The 22,579-nt window shown below is 40.7% G+C and overlaps 2 protein-coding genes across 2 annotated transcripts in view; both read right to left on the reverse strand.

Annotated features, from left to right (window-relative positions):
• The window catches only part of SAR1A (secretion associated Ras related GTPase 1A), a 140,902-nt gene that overhangs the window by 29,510 nt on the left and 88,813 nt on the right, over nucleotides 1–22,579 (reverse strand). The window lies entirely within an intron of this gene.
• The window catches only part of PPA1 (inorganic pyrophosphatase 1), a 33,621-nt gene continuing 19,293 nt past the window's right edge, over nucleotides 8,252–22,579 (reverse strand). Inside the window, exons 6-11 of the mRNA XM_007524145.3 lie at nucleotides 21,061–21,187; nucleotides 15,428–15,555; nucleotides 14,552–14,637; nucleotides 12,614–12,683; nucleotides 9,445–9,487; nucleotides 8,252–8,603 (exon numbers count right to left, since the gene is read on the reverse strand). Of these exons, the coding sequence (XP_007524207.1) occupies nucleotides 8,572–8,603; nucleotides 9,445–9,487; nucleotides 12,614–12,683; nucleotides 14,552–14,637; nucleotides 15,428–15,555; nucleotides 21,061–21,187 (486 nt within the window). The 3' untranslated portion in view covers nucleotides 8,252–8,571. The remainder of the gene's footprint in view (nucleotides 8,604–9,444; nucleotides 9,488–12,613; nucleotides 12,684–14,551; nucleotides 14,638–15,427; nucleotides 15,556–21,060; nucleotides 21,188–22,579) is intronic.

A 22,579-nucleotide genomic window follows, 5' to 3' on the forward strand; every position in this document is an offset into this window, starting at 1 on the left:
ACAGATTGATGCCATAAAGATGCAACCTATACAAACTCACTATCATAGGCTGGACATGGCAGAATATTGAGTTGCTGTGGAGGATTTGCCCCCCTCCATCAGAACGTCCACCATGTAGAGGGCTGGCTAGCCAATGATGGGTAAGAGGAAACTAGCGCTATCCAGTCAACCTAAGACAGGGCATCTGGTACTACTGGGCAAAAATGACCAGGTGTTCCAATGACGGGTAAGACGGAAGGCTGATCCCCAACCTAAGACAGGCACAGTCCACCCTGCCACAAAACAAAGTCCGCCAAACATCAAAACATGATATAAGACAGGGGGACATGTGGGGAGCCACATGTGCCCTCAAGGTTGCTATTGGCATGGCCATAGAGTTTATGTTAAAAGATAGTTCCTGGGAATCGGGCGGTGGCGCAGCGGGTTTAGCACAGGTGGCGCTAAGTGCAAGAACTGGCTTGAGGATCCCAGTTTGAGCCCCCGGCTCCTCACCTGCAGGGGAATCACTTCACAGGCGGTGAAGCAGGTCTACAGGTATCTTTCTCTCCCTCTGTCTTTCCCTCCTCTTTCCATTTCTCTCTGTTCTATCCAACAACCACAATATCAGCAATAACAACAATATAATTACAACAAGAACAAGTAGGGCAACAAAAGGCAAGACACACACACACATACACAAAAAAGAGATAAGATAGTTCCCGCTTCCCTACACCTTAGAGTCTTTGTTAAAAGATAAGGTCTTTTTCCCCATGAATCACCCAGGACCTTCCAGATAAACGGCTGACTACCATGACAAATAATATAAAATATAATCATAAATGAATAGGAAAGATACATCCCCCAATACTCAGTTGGTCAAGGCACCAAACCTCTTTTTCTATAAAGCATTCAAATCAGATGCCCTGCTAACCACAAGAAGCAGATTGTTTATGTTTCTTCAACAGGAATCCCAGAAAGAAAAAAAAACATCTGGACCCCTGCACACCCTGACATCACCCACTAGATGGCACGACTACAGTGGCACACCCCCTGAAACCCTAGATGTCACCTGACGCGATCTGAAGAATCTGATTTGCAGACTCCAAGGACAGAACCTTTTTACTGCCTGTCTGCCTTTCCTGCTTTTGCTTTGACCTGTCACGTTTTGGCGGTTCCAGCTCACAATCTACAGAAAAGCAGAATTCCAGAGGCTGACCTTCCTCATGCAGCATTTCATCCCCTGCCATTTCTCTCCCTAGTCACCTACTTTGGACTGAGACTTCTATCGGACTTGCTGGTATACCCTTTGGACACTTTAGACAATTTTACAGCAGCTTCCTTAGACTGACCCTGAGTAGTTCATAGACTTTACACACTGTTGCCCTGGGCATTAGATAAAAGGAAAGGGGGAGATGCTGGGAAATTGTGCCGATGCAGTCACATCTGCCATGTTGTCCCCTCAGGCTACTGCTAGTTCCCTGGAGAATTGGGACATTCTTGGAGTGCCTGTTCAGCCATGTTGTGCCCTCAGGACATTGTCTATATCCCCGCGATATCTGGAGTGCTCTGGTTACTCCTCCCCCCTCCCATTCTCACGAGAGTTATCATCCTATCCTGGAGTGCTAGGGTTACTCCTCCCCCTTCCCATTCTCGTGAAAGCTACTCCTATAAAAACCCTTCGTTTTCCGCACCTCTCTCTCTTGCCGGCACTCCACTCTGGTGTTCAGATGCAGGAAAGGTTACTGCGTGAGGCGGCCATTTTCTCTACCTCCACGTGGCCCAACCTGCTTCTCTAACACCCAACTCTGAGGTGCCAGCGCAAATAAAGATTTGTGTTTCCTCTTCGCTCCGGACCCTCTCTCTCTTCTCTGCGGCCCACGCACTACAACATCTGGCTCTACAACACCCCAGTGTAAGCTAGTACATTGGATTACTGACCCTAAGAGATGATGGGAGTCCCAACCCCACATGGACAGTTTACAAGGTCTCCAGAGGAAGAAGGAAGCATAAAAGTAAATTCCTCAGAGAACTTCAGTTTTATCAGCTGGGCAGACTTGGGCAAATTGGCACAAAATCCAGGCTTCAGTGTGCCCTTTGTTAAAATGAGTGAAATAAGCAAACATGTTTCAATTATTTTTTTACATATTTTTAAAGATTTTTAAGCATTTTATTTATTATTGGATAGAGACAAAGAGAAATTAAGAGGGGAGTGCAAAACAGAGAGGGAAGAGAGAGACACCTGCAGCCCTGCTTCACCACTCATGAAGTTTTCCCCTTGCAGGTGGGGACTAGTGACTTGAACCGAGGTCCTTGCACACTGTAATGGGAGCATTTAACCAGGTGTACCATCACCTGCTGTCCCCATATTTCAGTTATTTTATAAAAATACAAGGATTTTGGGAGTCAGAGGGTAGCGCAGTGGGTTAAGCACATGTGGCACAAAGCACAAAGACCGGCATAAGGATTCTGGTTCGAGCCCCCCTGCTCCCCACCTATAGGGGAGTCACTTTACAAGCGGTGAAGCAGGTCTGCAGGTGTCTTTCTCTACCTCTCTCTGTCTTCCCTTCCTCTCTCCATTTCTCTCTGTCCTATCCAACAACGACATCAATAACAACAATAATAACTACAACAACAATAATAAAAAACAACAAGGTCAACAAAAGGGAATAAATAAATATAAATATATATATGGATTGTACAGCTGGGTAGTCCAAAAATCTAAGTCAAATGTGTATATCACATAATACACCAAGTCCATTCAATATACATTGTATGTGTATTTGAGGGGTGCCAACGATTAAACCTCTATCCATGCTCCTTGGAACATATCTAAAATAAACTTCCTATTTTCTTATCGCCTGAAGACCCCTAATTTCATCTGCTCTATTCCTACCTTTGGGTTCCTGTTTATTAAACAATTTGTCCTACTTTATATCTTACTGCCTTCCAGTCACCAGTTGTAGACACTACTATGATTCAATCCTGACTTCCCTGGGCAGAGGACACCACCAATGTGTTCTTAAGTTTCACCTCTCCAGAGACTCCCCCTAGGGAAAAACAGAAACAGACTGGGGGTATGGATCAATCTGCCAATGTTCATGTCCAAAGGAGAAGCAATTACAGAAGCCAGACCTTCCACTTTCTGCACCCCATAAAGAATTTTGGGTCATAGTCCCAGAAAGAATTAAGAATAGGGAAGTTTCCTCTCCATTCTCTACAAAACCTATACTTTTTATATAGGTTTTTTTCTCCCAGTCCTGGAACCTCTGGGGTGGGGCTCACTTTCCTGCATGCTTCTCTCAATTCATACCAATTGATACTGCATCTGTTGATCCCAACCTATCAATGTAACCAGTACCACTTCAGCATGTTTTTTTTTTTTTTGTAATTTTATTTATTTATCTTCCTTTTTGTTGCCCTTGTCCTTTTTTTTTTTTTTTTATTGTTGTAGTTGATGTCGTCGTCGTTGGATAGGACAGAGAGAAATGGAGAGAGGAGGGGAAGATAGAGAGGAGGAGAGAAAGACAGACACCTGCAGATCTGCTTCACCGCCTGTGAAGCGACTCCCCTGCAGGTGGGGAGCCAGGGGCTCGAACCGGGATCTTCATGTCGATCCTTGCGCTTAGCACCACCTGCGCTTAACCCGCTGCGCTACCGCCCGGCTCCCTGCTTCAGCATGTTTAACTTCAGACTCTGTCCAGAGATGTCAAGAGTGGAATGTCAACCCTCCAGCTTCATTACTCTGGTGAGACCTTTCCTAGCTCATTAAACGCCTTAATTCCATTTCACGTAGTGCACTTCCTAACAAAGTCTCAAAACCTAGATATAGACCAGGGCCCATGAGATAAGGCTATGTACACATGTATCCATAAATTAGGAGAGTTTAAAAAAAAAAAAGCAAAAGTGCACAATAGTTTGCAGTGAATCAATAAATGCAGCAGGCAAGGAGAAAGACTTACAAAGACACCATAAAGTACCTAATCAAATAGTTTCTACTTAGACCTAGATACCCTCAACTACCTCCTATTTCACTTACCTCAATCACTCCAAAGCTACCTTTGTCAAAGTAAGGGCTACAAAAGCTGAATAAGGGCAAGAGACCAGCATACTTTATTTATTTATTTTTTTTGTATTTATTTATTTTCTTTTGTTGCCTTTGTTTTATTGTTATAGTTGTTATTGTTGTTGTTACTGATGTCATTGTTATATAGGACAGAGAGAAATGGAGAGGGGAGGGGAAGACAGAGAAGGGGAGAGAAAGAGAGACACCTGCAGACTTACTTCACCGCCTGTGAAGCAACGCCCCTGCAGGTGGGGAGCTGGGGGCTCGAACCGGGATCCTTCCACCGGTTATTGCGCTTTGCGCCACATGTGTTTAACCCACTGTGCTACCACCCAACTCCCTAAGACCGGCATACTTCAATGACAACTTTTTGGTCACTACCAGGTCACCCCATCACCTGGGGCCCTACTCAGGAAGTCCTGGGATTCCTATGAAGACCACAGAATACGAGCTCAGCTCTACAGGAATGCAGAGGTTACATATAGGCTCCTGTGCTGAATATGGCCACCAGATCAAATTGATGGGGGTTTACAGTCAACAATATTTATACACTTTTCCCATATTTGGGAGCTACTCTCCTCCCTGATCCAGCTTTGTAGTCTTCTTTCCAACTATGACACCATCTCCCCAGACAATACCCTGGGTCTACCTGCATGTTAGCTGTCACTCATTACTAGCTGTCAGGTAAAAACTAGTAAAGTCATGGGCCCCTTGGAACATACCTAAAATAGACCTACTAGCTTTTTCTAAAATGGAGACCCCCAAGTCTTCATCTGCAATACTCTTGCCTTTAGGTTCATGATTAATCAACAATTTGTTCTGCTGTACAGCTTTACTCTTCTTCAGCCATCAGGTTCCAGATGTTACCATGATGTCAACCTGAATTCCCTGGGCAGACAACTCCACCAATGTGTCCTGGAGCCCCACCTCCCCAGACCCCTACCCGATTAGGGAAAGAGAGAGACAGGCTGGGAGTATGGGTAACCTGCCAACACCCATGTTCAGCGGGGAAGCAATTTACAGAAGCCAGACCTTCCACCTTCTGCATCCCACAATGACCTTGGGTCCATCCTCCCAGAGGGATAAAGAATAGAAAAGCTTTCAAGGGAGGGGATAGGATACAGAGTTCTGGTTGTGGGAACTGAATCCCTCTTATCTTATGGTCTTGTCAATATTTCCATTTTATAAATAAAAATTTAAAAAAATAGGGAAATTTCTTTTTTTAATTTTTATTTATTTATTATCTTTTATTGCCCTTGTTGTTTTATTGTTGTAGTTATTGATGTTGTCATTGTTGGATAGGACAGAGAGAAATGGAGAGAGGAAGGGAAGACAGAGGGGGAAAGAAAGATAGACACCTGAAGACCTGCTTCACCACTTGTGAAGCGACTCAGGTGGGAATTCTGGCTTCTGTAATTGCTTCTCCACTGGACATGGGTGTTGGCAGATGTATCCATACCCTCAGCCTGTTTCTACCTTTCCCTAGTCGGGTAGAGCTCTGGAGAGGTGAGGTTCCAGGACACACTGGTGAGGCTGTCTGCCCAGGGAGGTCAGGATGGAATCCTAGTAATATCCGCAGCTTTATGGCTTGGAAGTGAAGAATGAAGACACTTCCATTTCCAGTACGAAGAAAGCAGTCAAGCCCCATGGTCAGAGAAGCTTGTCATCACACAACTGTTCTCATTCTGGATAGGATAGTGTGCCTGCTTTGTCCTGTGTGAGACCCAGGCTTGAGCCCAATCCTCGTTGCACTGAAGAAAGTTTCAATTATTGTGGTTTCTTTTCCTTTTTTTAAAAATCTTTTATTTTCCTTTTTTGTTGCCTTTGTTTTTTTTTTTTTTAATAATAATTTATTTCTTTATTGGGGAATTAATGTTTTACATTCAACAGTAAATACAATAGTTTGTACATGCATAACATTCCCCAGATTCCCATTTAACAATACAACCCCCACTATGTCATTCATCATCTTTCATGGACCTGTATTCTCCCCACCCACCCAATAGGGAAATTTCTAATGGAGGGGATGGGACACAGAACTCTGGTGGTGGGGACTGTATTTAATGATATAGCTGTTATTTTACAATCTTTTAAAATTTATTTTCCCCTTTTGTTGACCTTATCATCGTTGCTATTATTGTTATTGCTATCTTTGTTGGATAGGACAGAGAGAAATCAAGAGAGGAGGGGAAGACAAGTGGGGAAAGAAAGACAACTGCAGACCTGCTTTCATCACCTGTGAAATGAACCCCCTTCAGGTGGGGGGAGCTGGGGGCTCAAACCAGGAACCAGGATCCTGATTCCCGTCCGTGCGCTTTCCACCATCTGCACTTAACCTGCTGCGCCACCACCCTGCTCCCATATTTTTACAATCTTATCACTTCTTCTTCTAGCGTTTGCCTATATTATCACTAATAAAAGAGAGCAAGCTTAAAATTAAAAAAAGTGCAAGCATGCACAAAGTTCCAGGTTCAAACCCTGTCACCACATAGTTTAATGCCACAGCACCAAAGGAGTTCTCATGGATGGTGGAGTCATGCTGTCATGTCTCTCCCACTATCTAACTGAAAAAAATTTTTTTTGAAGTTTTTTTTTTTTCACATTACAAAATTAATTTTATTAGTGATTTAATAATGATTTACAACATCATAAGATTACAGGAGAATAGGTCCACACCGAAGCCTCTACCACAGAACAAGTTTCATTTGTGCTCTCTTTCTGTCCTTGTTTAAGTTCCCTCTATAAGTGAGATCATCTGGCATTTGTCCTCCTCTTTTTGGCTAATATGTATTTTTTAATTTCTTTATTGGGGAATTAATGTTTTACATTCAGCAGTAAATACAATAGTTTGTACATGCACAGCATTTCTCTATAACTGAATTTTTTTCTTTTTAAATATTTATTCCCTTATGTTGCCCTTGTTTTATTGTTGTAATTGTAGTAGTTATTGATGTCATCATTGGATAGGACAGAGAGAAATGGAGAGAGGAGGGGAAGACAGAGGGGGAGAGAAAGACACCTGCAGACCTGCTTCATCGCCTGTGAAGCGACTCCCCTACAGGTGGGGTTTAACTGAAATTTTAAAGAATGAAACAGTGGCATATGCCCAAAGATCTTTTGTATCCTTGCTAATTTTTTTTTAATAATTGTTGAAAGAGTTGTTGAGGTTGCTCATCATCTGTGAATTTGTCTATTATTGAAGTACTGCAAAAAGAAAATTTGCATTAAAAAGAATAAGCTTTAGCGCTACGGAAATGGCATAGTGGTTATACAAATGATTTTCATGCCTGAGACTCTTAGCTCCCAGGTTCAATTCCTAGCAACAACTATAAGCCAGAGCTGAGCAATGCTCTGTAAAAACAAAAAACACTTAATAGCAAATTTCCATTCCTGAAGCTCTGAAGAATACCCTCCCTATGTGGTATTAGGGCTTTCCACAAAACTACAATGATCAAGATAATATGGTGCTGAAAAAATGTATCCTAGCTCATCTATATTCTGAGCTACTAGTCAGAATAGCTTTGTGATTCAACTCATGAGCTTTGGAGCTATAGGGAGGTTTAATTCTGAATCGCAGTTCATTTACTTAATAGTGCCATAAACTTATGTAAGTTGCCACCTACAACCTCAATTCTATTTGTTAAAGAGATGTTACTCAGTAGTAGAACATTATAATATGTAGTAAGTGCTGTGTCATAAAAGTATAAATAGGTTGGTTTTTTTAGCCAGGCTGACATAATAGCAACAGTTCAGTGAAAAGCCCCAGGTTTAAGACAAGTTCCTCTTGTAAACTAAAACTCTTCTGTTACCATGTCAACTTATTTTGTTGTCTCTGTGTATTCAAGCATCACCCTGAGTTTTGGTGCTATTATGAGTAAGCATTCAGATTTTTTCAGTTAAAATTCTGAGAGTCAAAAGACAGCTCACCTGGTAGGGCACACGTGGTTATGCTTTATGCTAATGAGTATTACAAAAGCTTATAAAAATGTTTGCTTTATAATGGGTGGTAAGAATTAGCTAAGACCATAATAAAACCATATCAAACTACTAGAAACATAAGAAAATATATTTTTAGATTCCTAAAAGCAAAGTTAATTTTAGTATGATAATTATAAAACTGAACTGAATGGTCATTGATAGAAACCACCAAACAGCACCCATGCATGCTTAGTGATGTCAGGTTTTGAACTAAAATAAAAAAATACCAAGTTTCAGTAAAATAACTTTATTTTCTAACACAAGGGAAACATACATCCAGTAGGTACTTATCTTGCACATTCATTCACAGATGACTTCCAAGTCACAACTGCTCTGATATTTAAGCATGTACTAAAATCTACCTCAATCAAGACAAGAAAAATGCTTTTAGAGGAGAAAGAAAATTTAACATTATTGGGTTGGTGACAACAGAATCTGCTTTGGTTAGATTAGTTCTGTGAATGTAAAGCTCTGAGAAATTACTATTTTTGCATCTAGTACTTCCAGATGAACAGTATGCAGCAATTCGCTTACACTTTAGAGAATTGTTCTTAGTTCTTCTGGGGATGAAACCATTTATCCACTGCATTCAGAGAGAGAGAGGGCAAAAAAAATTCTGTTAAGAATAAAAATCACATCCAACATATATATATATATATAAAACTTTAATGTGTCCTACCTACTATTTATTACTTTAAAACTAATCTATAAAAAAGTGAAGTTTCACTAGTACTTACATATTTTCTTTGAGGCTCCCTTACTCCTGATACTACCATGCAGAAGAAACTCAAGAGAGAATTCTGACATCTAAAGAGGAAAAGAACTGCTTTCTGGGATGTGTGTGTAGGGGAGGGGAGGCACCACGGGTGGTGGTGGTGGTGGGGGGTCTTTGTAAGTGGTGAAGCAGGGCTGCAGGTGTCTCTCTCCCTATCTCCCCCGTCTTGATCTCTGGCTACCTCTATTCAATAAATAAATAAAGATAAAAAATTAGAAATTAATAGAAGAACTGCTTTCTGAGTGAAGAAACCTGTAGCTATAGGGGACACAGAGCCAGCCTGCCCCAGGGCAATGAGGCATGTAGCCAGGCCCAGAGGAAAACAGGAGAGTCATGCCATGCGTAGCACAGAGGGAAGCTCTGTCAACAGTGGAGCAGTGCTGTGATACTATCTCTCCTCTACTGGCTTCTCTCAAGTTGAAAAGAAAAAGAAAAAAAAAAGGCTACTGGAAACAATGAAATCATACAGGCAAGAGGGGCATCTAGCAGGCAAAAGAGAAAAAGGTGGTATGTACAGCACCTTTCTCCTCCTAACTAGAGAACTCGACTTCCTTTCACTTGCTCTGTATGTATATGGTAGTAAGATACATCAAGTGGTCTATTTTCCCCACATATATACACAATTTTAAACACAGCATCTAGACCTTACCATCTGCTGGTAATGTGCAGGCAGATTCACATGGTGGTGGTAACTGAAAAATATTAAGATGTATTAGTCTAATGCCAGGAAGGAAAAGTAAACTGAAAAAGTACTGACACAAATTAAAAATAATATTTTTAAAACTATGTATTACCTTATAACAATGAGATACCACTTCACTCCTGTGAGAATGTCATATATCAGAAAAGGTAACAGCAGCAAATGCTGGAGAGGGTGTGGGGGTCAAAGGAACCCTCCCCTACACTGCTGGTGGGAATGTAAATCGGTCCAATCTCTATGGAGAACAGTCTGGAGAACTCTCAGAAAGCTAGAAATGGACCTACCCTATGATCCTGCAATTCCTCTCCTAGGGATATATCCTAAGGAATCTAACACACCCATCCAAAAAGATTTGTGTACACATATGTTATTAGCAGCACAATTTGTAATAGCCAAAACCTAGAAGCAACCCAGGTGTCCAACAACAGATGAGTGGCTGAGCAAGTTGTGGTCTATATACACAATGGAATACTACTCAGCTATAAAAAATGGTGACTTCACCGTTTTCAGCCGATCTTGGATGGACTTTGAAAAATTCATGTTAAGTGAAGTAAGTCAGATACAGAAGGATGAATATGGGATGATCTCACTCTCAGGCAGAAGTTGAAAAACAAGATCAGAAGGAAAAAAAAGAAAAAAAACAAGTAGAACCTGAAATGGAATTGGCGTATTGCACCAAAGTAAAAGACTCTGGGGTGGGTGGGTGGGTGGGTGGGGAGAATACAGGTCATGAAGGATGACAGAGGACCTAGTGGGGGTTGTATTGTTATATAGGAAACTGGGGAATGTTATGCATGTACAAACTATTGTATTTACTGTTGAATGCAAAACATTAATTCCCCAATAAAGAAATTAAAAAAAAAAAAACAACAACCTTAAAACTAATGTACGGAAGTACAAAGTTTCATTATGGCAAGCAGGCAACTTATATGAAATAACTACTCCAATTTTTAAGATTCTAAAAATCATAATATACAGTAACCACAAATTTTTGTTACACTACTAAGAAATTCAAGGCTTTATGATGCACAGAATACCAAAATGTTTTAAAATGAGGACTAAAAATCAGTTTATGCAATATGATGATGTAAATGTGAACACATGTAAATGTGAGCAGTGTTCTCACTGGGAAGTTCTGATTGCTAATCAAGAGCTTTTTCCTTTCAATTCTCTTTATTTATCTCAACCGTAAGGATTTACATATAGTGATGAATCTGAATGTACTGGCTTCTTTCTTAAATTGTCTTTTCTCCTTGTACTAGCCCACTTTGAAGGCAGTTAAAATAAAACCTAAGGTGAGGGGAAGACAGCATAATGGTTATGCAAAAAGACTTACACCTGAAGCTCTGAGGGCCCTGGCTTAATCCCTCCCACACCGTTAGCTAGAGCTGAGCAATGCTCTGGATTTACCAAAAATCAGACCTTGTTTTGCTTATTTAAAAATATAAATTAGATGTGGTCCAGGAGGTGGCGCAGTGGATAAAGCATTGGATTCTCAACTGTGAGGTCCTGAGTTCAATCCCTGGTAGCACATGTTCCACAGTGATGTCTGTCTCCTATCTTTCTCATGAATAAATAAATTATCTATATATTAGAATAATTTAACGTGTTCTAATTCAATCTTTTAGTTAAAAATAATGCAAAACCAAAATTATCTTTACTTATTTATTAGATAGAGACAATCAGAAAATGAGAGAAGAAGAGAGACGGAGAGACACCTGCCACACTGCTTCACCACTTGCAAAGCTTTCCCCCTGCAGGTGGGGACGGGGGCTTGAACCCAGATCCTTGTGCACTGTACCATGTGCACCACTACCCAGCTCCCCAAAATTATTTCTTTAGTGGATATTAAATAGTAGCATTTTCTTTTTTTTTATTATTTATTTATTTATTTATTTATTTATTCCTTTTGTTGCCCTTGTTGTTTTGTTGTTGTAGTTATTATTGATGTCATTGTTGTTGGAGAGAGAAATGGAGAGAGGAGGGGAAGACAGAGAGGGGGAGAGAAAGACAGACACCTGCAGACCTGCTTCACCGCCTGTGAAGTGACTCCCCTGCAGGTGAGGAGCCGGGGGCTCGAACCGGGATTCTTCCGCTGGTCCTTGTGCTTAGCGCCACCTGCGCTTAACCCGCTACGCTACCGCCTGACTCCCATAGTAGTATTTTCTAAACTACATCTGTTAACTTTCTCTGTCCTTGCAATAACCAAGTCAAGTAAACTTAACATTGATTCATCTGCAAACGATGGCTCTGGACAGGAGCCACAGGCACTGAATATTCTGGAATCATTTTTATTTTTATAAGTTGTACTACTTTGCTCTCTGCCCAATTTATAGTGGACTAGGAACTCCTTAGCTTCTCCCATCAGTCAAATTTCTACCTGCATGTGCTGTTTGCAATTTCAAGATGTCACACAGGAGCCGGAGCAATGGGTCACAAAGTTGAATGCATTTTTCAGTGCACAAGGACCCAAGGCCCCAGGTTCAAGGCCCCAGTCCCCAATCGCAGGGGGAAAAGCTTCACAAGTGATGATGCAGTGCTGCAGGAGTCTCTCTGTCTTTCTCCCTCTCTATCTTCCCTCCTACTTTCTGTCTCTATTCAATAATTAAAGAAAAAATTTTTTTGAAAGATTTCAATATATAATTATGCATACAGGCAGTACTTAAATATTTGTTGAAAGAAATACTCTCCCTCCATATTTCTTTTTCTAATATTTATTTATTTTTGCCTCCAGGGTTATCACTGGGGCTTGGTACCTGCACTATGAATCCACTACTTCTGGAGGCTATTTTTTCTCCTTTTGTTGTTTATCATTGTTGTTATTGTTGTTGTTATTGCTATTATTGTTAGATAGGACAAAGAGAAATGGAGAGAGGAGGGGAAGACAGAGATGAGGAGAGAAAGATAGACACCTGCAGACCTGCTTCATCACCTGTGAAGTGACTCCACTGCAAGTGAGGAGCTGGGGACTCGAACCGGAATCCTCACGTTGATCCTTGTGCTTTGCGCCACACGCGCTTAATCCGCTGCGCTACTGCCTGACCCCCTTCCTCCCATATTTCAACACCACATCTTTTAGCCACCAGACATGTTCTTTTTAAGGTGAAATTTTACATACAGCATCCACAATGGCTTTGGCAGCATCAGGATCACACTTGAAGGGACTCTCAGACACCGTTGTATTCATGCTATAAAATAAAGCAGTCATCATTCACAGGAACAAACACTTTCTTCTTACAAGGCAGAAAGTAGTTAAAGATGGTCAGATGAGATACATACCACATCTACTGATGGAATAAGTGAAAGTAAGTATACAACACACAAGCCCCCCTCCCCCAAAAAAAAAAATCATAAGAGAAAAGCAAACAGACAAAAAAAGTCTTTATACCTCTAACAAGGTCCTTAGACCAAAGCGAACATTCTAAACCATGACATTATTCATAATGGGAGGGCACCACCCCATAAGGACAGTGAGCTGTCTTCCCACCGGTTCTTCCCAACACAAGTTCTTGGTGGAAGTGCCAGCACACGGCAGAATGTGTAGCTGCAGCCTCCCCTACTCTAAGTTTCGTTTGCCCTGGAAGACCTTGGGGCATGGTGTCCATGGGCTGTGGCTTAGAACCTTGACTGCAGCTGGGCAGGCTGAAAGGTCTTAGATTTATAGGAGGAAGACAAGGAGTGTAGGAGGTGTGGGAAGGAACAGTTGCTCCTAGGGGGCAGAGGGGCAGATTACAGAGGTGGGGAGAAGGGGGAAGCAAAATTTTGCAATCTGATCTTCGTATAGCTCAATGAGATCTAAGTTTAGTTTAGCTGAAAGCTTTCTTGGCTATATTAAATATTCTAATGATTTCATTTGGGTAATATTATTTGCCTATTATTGCTATTCTATAATCAGTTTTACTGAATAATCTTAAGCTTACATACAAAAATCTGTGAGTGAATTCTTTGTGATTCTCACTGACATATCTAAGCAATACAAATTATAACGTGAACTCTTTTTCCTAACTAGATACAAGAAAATAAGGAAAAGAAGCTGTGGCTCCTGAATGCTGGTGTGATATTTGAGACACTCCCAGAGGTGTAACATCTGGTTCAATATTTCTGAGAACTAATTTGCCAGAGTGAGTTCCAAACCTTTCAAACTCCATTCGTAGAGATTCAATCAGAAATTTAAACAATGATCTAAAAAGATATTTGATGGGCACTCTTTATAGTTGGTAATAATGAAAAGCAGGAAATAACCAAAGTTTTCAACAGGGATAATTAAAATGATTAAATCCATGAGACAAAACATTATGTAGTGAAGAAATGTTACAGACTATTATAAAAACATCATTAGTTAGGCTTAGGAGGTGGTGCAGTAGTATAACTAGACTTGCAACCATGAGGTCCTGAGTTCCTGAGTTCAATTATGGGCACTGCATATGCTAGAGTGATACTCTGGTTTCTATCTATCTACCTATCAGAAAATAAACCTTTTAAAAAATTAAAACAAAATTGGTTAAGGAAGTATATTGTATGGACATGGGTTAGGGGCCAGAAAATCTTGGGTAATAGGACATATTAACTCTAACACTTACTGTAGGGTGACTTTGGTTTATTTTAGTTTCCCTACACTTTTCTTATTTGGCTAATAGTAACTGCTGAATCAATGATTTTTCAATGAACATTTTCTATTATTATTAGTGATAGTAGATTCCAAGTGCATGGTAAATATTAGTTTAGCTGTGATGCACTCAATCTGATTTTAGCCAATACATTCTGAGCACCTTGATGCTAGGCATCTGTCCCAAACCTCACAAAGCTCTGCTAACACTGCCCCATCATAGTTTTAATTTGTTCTTGCCCAAAGTATCTTATGGGCATTTTTCAGTTGTTTATATATTTGCCTTTCTACTAACTTAAGCACTAACTGGAAAAACTGATTACTCTCTGTTAAGTGAACGCCAACAGTACAATGTGTTATAGTTATTAAAAGTGAAATTTTACATACCGCATACTGGAGTAAAGTGGGCTGCTTTGCAAGTCAAACAGGCAAAAAAATATTAACACTTACCAACTGATTCCTTTCCCATCAGTTTTCTTAGTCACTAAGGCTTTCCAGTGGTCATGAGTGCTTTTAATAATGTCAACTGCAAAGTCCTATAATTTGAAAAGATAAGAACTGTAGTGGTCCAGGAGGTTGCACAGTGGATAAGACTTTGGGTTTGGGGGTCGGGCAGTAGCACAGTGGGTTAAGCACACGTGGCACAAAGCGCAAGGACCAGTGTAAGGATCCCGGTTTGAGCCCTGGCTCCCCACCTGCAGGGGAGTCGCTTCATAGGTGAAGCAGGTCTGCAGGTGTCTGTCTTTCTCTCCCCCTCTCTGTCTTCCCCTCCTCTCTCCATTTCTCTCTGTCCTATCCAACAACGAACAACATCAACAATGGTAATAATAATAACCACAACGAGGCTACAACAAGGGCAACAAAAGGGGGGAAAATGGCCTCCAGGAGCGGTGGATTCATGGTGCAGGCACCGAGCCCAGCAATAACCCTGGAGGGGAAAAAAAAAAAAAAAAAAAGACTGGGTTCTCAAGCATAAGGTCCTGAGTTCAATCCCTGGCAGCACATGTACCAGAGTGAAGTCTGGTTCTTTCTCTCTCTTCTATCATTTCTCATGAATAAATAAATAAAATCTTAAAAAAAAATCTTTAAAACAAAAAAAAGAACTGTAGTGATAGCAAATTAATCTTTTTTAAATTAATAAACATTTTCTCAAAACTTGATAGCTTTGTATCTCTTTAATCATTTCCTTGTGTCAAGATGGAAGAAAATATCTAAATAATGTCTCTAGACATTATTTTATGATCATCACCTTTCAGTGACAATACGGTTAAATTATAAATTCCAAAGCAAGTAAGTCTGAAGCTACAGTTCTGAAAGTTACATCACCTTATTCTTAAATTCTGCATTGAAAGCAAACTGGTTTTCTGGTTTTCCATCGGGAACCTTGTACTTTCTAAACCAGTCCACAGTAGCTTCTAGGTAGCCAGGTTTCAGTCGTTTGACATCATTAATATCTAAGAAAAGAATAAGCAGATTGCTAGATGCTAGATGTAATTATTTGATTAAAAAGTATCAAGTACTTAGTTTGAGAGAGAGCATGTCATAGAATAGATTATCAAAATCGTTCAAGATAACAGAGTTATTTTAACATAAACATCTTTTGAGATCAGTTATATATACACATTAAAAGGAAACCATTTAGTACTTTCAAGTAGCTTTGACATAAAGTACCAAGGGAACAGTCAGTAAAATAGTACATCTGTTAGATAATAAAAGAGAGGAATGGCTGGAGACTACATGACAGAAAATTCTAAAAGACAGGTTGAGGCTACATTTAGAGAGTCACATCCCAAACAAGCAAATGTGACTAGCTTGATCTCCACCGAAGGGTTACATATTAAAATCTCACTAGGCTTTTTCTACTCTGTAATTCATGCATTCCATATCACTTTGCTTTAGTTATGGTCAGCCTTTAAAGCTTTCTGTATAGTCACTAACAGTGGCTAATTTCTACTTCACCAAACTAAATTTTAAATGACCAAACTGCAGTTCAATGAAGGCAAATTGATATAAATAAACAAAACATAAAAATTTCCACTAGGACAAAGAATATGTTCAACAAAAGTACTTAACTTTGCTTAAACCCAATTTATAATCTACACAACTAAGGAGTGGCATGCACTGATGACATTTTTACTACTACTAAAAGTATAAAAGGGCAGAAGGGCTGCAGGCCCAGAGGTAGTGCACCTGGTAGAGTATGCACATTTCCACAGGCAAGGAGCCAGGTTCAAGCCCCTGGTCCAGCCTACAGGGGGGAAGCATCATAATTGGCCAAGCAGTGTTACAGCTGTCCCTCTCCTTTGCCCTCTCAATTTCTCTACCAAAAAGAAAAAAGAAACATGGCCACTGGAAGTAGTGGATTTGCCATTCAGATATCGAACCCCAGCAAACCCTAGTGGCAACAAATAAATTGAAAAGAAGGGGATATTCAAACAATGATGTATTTGGAGGAGAGGACGTAGCTTAGCAGTACAGTACCCACCTCACACTGTGTGGGGGCTCTGGGTTTGAACCCTGGCACCACATGGGAACAGCAAGAACTCCATGGAAGGTTGAACAGCTTGGGCTTTTTTTTTTTTCTTTCTAAGACTGTATTTATTTATTAATGAAAGAGAAGAGAGGGGAAGAGAACTAGACAACACTCTGGTACATGTGCTGCTGGGGATCAAACTCAGAACCTCATGCTTGAGAGTCCAACACTATTCACTGTACCACATCCTGGACCATGGAACAGTGTTTTTCTCTCTCCCTTTATCTGCCCCCCCCCCCGAAAAAAAAACCTTGAATTCCATCGCTGGCACTGCATTAAACATTCAGACATTTTAAGGAGTTTGTACTTAATGTAAAACTTAACATTTGATACAGAAATACTTTGAAAATCCAGAAATCTGAAATGTAGGTGTAGGGTGTTTTCTGTCACCACCAGACAACCCCAGCCCCGTTCTCAACGGGGTATTTTAGCAACTCAATTCAATTCTGACACTATCCATGAGGAGTTAGCACCAGATCCCACAAGAACTCAGTCCTACAAGAATGATCCTACAATCAGATGCTCAAACATCCACACTTCCTACTAACCACTATAAATCAAGGGTCCCTACAGTTCTACCCAGATTTAATATGCTGGAATGATTCAGAGAATTTAGGAACATACTTTTTCCTATACTTAGCGCTTTAGAAACTTACTGATAGGGGCAGGTGGTGACACACCTGGTTAAGCGCACACATTACAGTGTGCAAGGTTCAAGCCCTTGGTCTTCACCTGCAGGGGGAAAGCTTCACAAGGGGTGAAGCAGGGGTGCTGGTGTCTCTCTGTTTCTGTCTCTTTCCCTCTCTACCTCATCCTCTTCTCTCAATTTCTCTTCGTTTCTACCCAATAATAAGTAAGTAAAATCTTTTTTTTAAAGGAGAAACTTGACGGATTGGAGGGAAAGATCAAATATATATATTTTGTGTTATACTGAAGCAAGGAAAAAATATTAAGCATTGATCAACTCTGACTGTGAACCAGACATTAAAATAGGCTGGATTCAGTGCAGCCAGTAGAAAGCACACTTTACTGGAGTTTGAGTTCCTGACCACCAAATGGGAGCATCTGCGTGGGGAAGCTTCATGGTGGTGAAGCATCAATTCTGTGTGTCTCCCCTTCTCTCTTACTCCCTCTCGCTCTTCCCATCTCTCTCTCTCTCTCTATCTCTCTCTCTCTCTCTCTCTCACACACACACACACACACACACACACACACACACACACACACACATTTTCATTAAAAAAAAATTAAATTAAAACCATGAGTCCACTATGGATGATGGAATTATGTAGGAGTGGAGGCTCAGCAATATAACTCCTGTCACAGAAAAAGAAGAAATATGCTGGATCTGGACTTGTGAAGCCTGACCACCAAAGCTAGAAGGAAATAAAAGTTGGAGGGTTGGGAGTAGATAGCATAATGTCTATGTAAACAGACCCTCATGTCTGAGGCTCCAAACTCCCAGGTCCAATCCCCTGCACCACCATAAATCAGAGCTGAGCAGTGCTCTGGTTAAAAAGAAAAAGAAAAGTTGAAAATAAAGAACTTTTGTTCCTTGTGTGTGCAACATATGCACAGAGACAAAGCCAGGCAGGGGTCTGCAGACCTACACACACTCCGCCTGGTGCCTCATCAAGATCCCACCAAACAAGCACTGCATGCTACTCTTTGTGGGCTGGACTTGCCTAATGAGTCAGGCACTGTCAGTGTTGTCGCAGCACAGAACCTAAACCTCATTTCCACTGAAACCCACAACTGAGGCAGAAGGAGGGGACTGGTCCTAGCGGGACCCACAAGAAGCACGGCTGCTTGGCCACCCAGGTTGCTCTAGTGGAGAAGGGAAGGCACAGTGTTCGTTGGTAGTTCTGTGTCTATGCCAGACTTAGGCTTGACCTACATCCAGAATCCCCACTACCTAGTGCTGGCCAAATAGCTCACTTGGATAGTGTGCTGCTCTGCCATGTAGGCATCCCAGGTTCACGTCCAGCCCCCATAGCACTGAGAAAGCTTCAGTGCTGTGGTCTCTCTCAATCTCTCTGTATCCAAAATAATCCTATCTAGAATCGTCAATAAATTCTTCAGATTATAACTGATGACAGACAGATACTATACCTTGGGCTGACATTTTAAAAACGCAGCTGTACCATTTTACAGTCTTGTCAGCAGTGCACAAAGGTCCCAATTTCTCTACTTCCTTGCCAGTATTTGCCATTATTTACCTCTTATTATAGTCAATCCAGTCTATCTTTTCATTGTTGATCTGTAAGAATTCTTTACAAATTTGGACACTAGCATTTACCATAAATGATATACTCATCTCCTTCTATTTTTGGATTTTCCTTTCATTTTCTTAATGATGTCCTTGAAGCACTCAAGCGTTTCATTTTGATAGAATGGTTTATCTTTTTTCTTTTGCTGCTTATGTTTTTTTTAGTGTCCTAAAAAACCACTGCCTAATCTAAGCGCACTAAGATTTCTACTTATGTTTATCACTTGTGGTTCTACATCTTGACTACTTTTATATTAATTTTTCTCCAGCTAATAATCTAATTCATTTTTCTAATTACTGCATTATTTTTTTCTCATCTAACTGAAATCAGTCTCACTGGGCAAAAATTAAGGTACTGGCAGGACTACTTTCCCTCTTCCTTTGCCCTTTCCATTTTCTGAAGTCTGTACACATTCTGATTCATTCCCCTGAGCATCTTCAGAGCCTGCAGTGGCAAGCAGAGGCTTAGAGAAAAGTGCCAATCTAAGTAACTCTGGAAGTCGTTCATTGCTGGATAGGACAGAGAGAAATGGAGAGAGGAGGGGAAGACAGAGAGGGGGAGAGAAAGATAAGATACTTGCAGACCTGCTTCACCGCCTGTGAAGCGACTCCCCTGCAGGTGGGGAGCCGGGGGCTTGAACCGGGACCCTGATGCCGGTCCTTGCACTTTGCGCGACGTGCGCTCAACCCGCTGCACTACCGCCCAACCCCCCCCCCCTTTTAAATTGTTGTTGGATAGGACAGAGATAAATCAAGAAAGAAGGGGAAGCCAGAGAGGGGGAGAGAAAAATAGACACCTGCAGACCTGCTTTACCACTTGTGAAGCAACCCCCTTACAGGTGGGAAGCTGGGGGCTGGAACCAAGATCCTCACAACGGTCCTTGTGCTTTGTGCCACATAAGCTTAACCCACTGTGCTACCGCCTGCCCCTCAATAGCATTCTCTAATAAAAGGAATGACAGCTGGTTCCAGTGCTGGGGTTATATATATCCTGGAGTATTTTATAGTTCCAGAAAGTAATGACATGAAAATAGATAAATCTGGCAATTACTCAAAAGGCTAAACATAAGAATTACCATATGGGGGCCAGGTGATGGCACACCTGGTTGACCGCACATGTTACAATGCGCAAGGATCCAGGTTTGAGTCCCAGGTCCCCACCTGCAGGGGGAAAACTTTGCAAGTGGTGAAGCAGTGTTGCAGATGTCGCTCTATCCTCCCTTCCCTCTTAATTTCTGGCTGTCTCTAACCAATAAATAAATAAATAAAGGCAATAAAATTTTTTTAAATTACCATATGAGCCCTTAGTTTCCACCTACAGGGGGAAGCTTTGCTAGGGGTAAAGAAGGGCTGCAGATATCTCTTTCTCTCCCTCTATTTCTCCATCCCTCTCAATTTCTCTGTCTTATATGCCTATGTATCTACCTACCTATCTGTGTATATATCAAATAAATAAAATTTACAAAGAGACTGACAAAAGTGGTGAGTTTATCATGGAAATAGTGAACTACTACAGTAACCCTCATGGCACTAATTTCTTTTTTAATAGAAATAACTATGTTATGTTAAATTTCCGTCTTTTAAAAATATTTATTTATTCCCTTTTGTTGCCCTTGTTTTATTGTTGTTGTTATTATTGATGTTGTTATTGATGTCATCAATGTTGGATAGGACAGAGAGAAATAGAGAGAGGAGGGGAAGACAGAGAGGGGGATAAAAAGATAGACACCTACAGACCTGTTTCACCACCCATGAATCAACCCACCTGCAGGTGGGGAGCCAGGGGCTCGAACTGGGATCCTTAACATTGGCCCTTGCGCTTTGCGCCACGTGTGCTTATCCCGCTGCGCTACCGCCCGACTCCTTAAATTTCCTTCTTAAGGATATATGAGAGTTTATATAATTCTGCCATTACATGTTAAGCTGTTTAGCTTGGTGGCCTATAATACAGGTATAGGGTCCTGGGAGGTGGTGCAGTGGGTAAAACTTGAACCCTCAAGTCCAAGGTCCTGCGTTCAACTTCTAGTACCCTATGTATCAGACTGATGCTCTGGTTCTCTTTTATTAACAAATAAATACATCTTCTTACTTTATTTTTATTATTATTTTTAACAATTTAGGTATAAGGACTTCAGACACTTCACGAAGTTTCCTTACCGTTATAATTGGCGGCATCAGGGTCATCCACATTAATGGCGATGACTTTCCAGTCCGTTTCCCCTTCATCAATCATAGCCAATATGCCCAAAACTTTCACCTTGATTATTTCACCTCTTGTACATACCTGACAATCAATAACTACAGTCAGGATAATAATATAGAATGAACCACGGAAACAGGAAATAAGGAAGGTGTCCCGTACTTGCAAACCTACCCTAAGACTGTTCCTTTAAGCAGATTTTTTAAAGATAAAGAAGTAAATGACCATCAGTCCTATAAAAGTGGAAAACAGGTAACTTTTATTAACTTCCAGGTCCTAAGAAAGTCAGTACACATAATTCAGATTCATCAGTGTCTTCTGAGCTATCTTTAGTTGTATTGACACAAGAATCCTTCACAATTAGTCCCCAATACATCCTTCACTAAGTTTTCTTTAGCTTTTATTTTACATAAAATAGTAAATTAGGCAAGTCATGAATGACTTAACTTTGTGACACAGCAAAAGTGAATGGTAACTTTTTTCAGTTATTAACTTTTTCTGAGCCCGAGAAAAGCCAAAGAAATATAACGATAGTCAGAGTTACTAAAGCAACCCTACTTTTCAGAGGAGTTCCTGTCATAAACCTCCAATTTAGGAAGTATTTGGCATGATCAAGTCTCTGACCACTTCAAATCATCAGGCAAGGCTTGCCTCTTCCTCTGAAATAAAATATTCCTCTTTTATCCTGAGTAGTTACCTGTCTTCCAAAGAAATGCAGGACAGACATACTTCTTTACATATATGTATAGCATACATGCACATACACAGTCATTTTCAAGAATAAATTTAAATGTACCGATTATAATGTAAAAATGTTTAGATGAAATGAAAGCTTTTATCATCCAAAAAGATGTCATTAATTCATGGGGCCAGGTGGTGGCACACCTGGTTGAGTGGACCTGTTATAGTGCACAAGGACCTGGCTTTGAGACCCCATTCCCCACCTGCAGGAGGAAAGTTTTGCAAGTGGTGAAGCAGGGCTACAGGCATCTATCTGTCTCTCCCCCTTCCTCTCAACTTCTGGCTGTCTCTATCCAATAAATAAATAAATAAATAAATAAATATAATAAAATAAAAATTTGGGGAGTTGGGCAGTAGCACAACAGGTTAAGTGCATGTGGCGCAAAGGGCAGGACCAGCATCAGGATCCTGGTTCAAGCCTCCTGTTCCCCACCTGCAGGGGAGTCGCTTCACAGACGGTGAAGCAGGTCTGCAGGTGTCTATCTTTCTCACCCCCTCTCTGTCTTCCCTTCCTCTGTCCATTTCTCTCTGTCCTATCCAACAACGACTACAACAATAAAACAACAAGGGCAACAAAAGGGAAAATAAATAAATAAAATAAATATTTTTTAAAAAATTTAAAAAGAAACCCTAGAGGCTCAGGCATGAAGGTCTTTTTTTTTTTTTTTTTTTAAACAAAAGATACCATTAATTCACTAAAATACACATTATTTATATTTTATTCACCCAATATAT

The sequence above is a fragment of the Erinaceus europaeus genome, chromosome 1 (genome assembly GCF_950295315.1).
Source record: "Erinaceus europaeus chromosome 1, mEriEur2.1, whole genome shotgun sequence".
Classification (NCBI taxonomy): Eukaryota; Metazoa; Chordata; class Mammalia; order Eulipotyphla; family Erinaceidae; genus Erinaceus; species Erinaceus europaeus.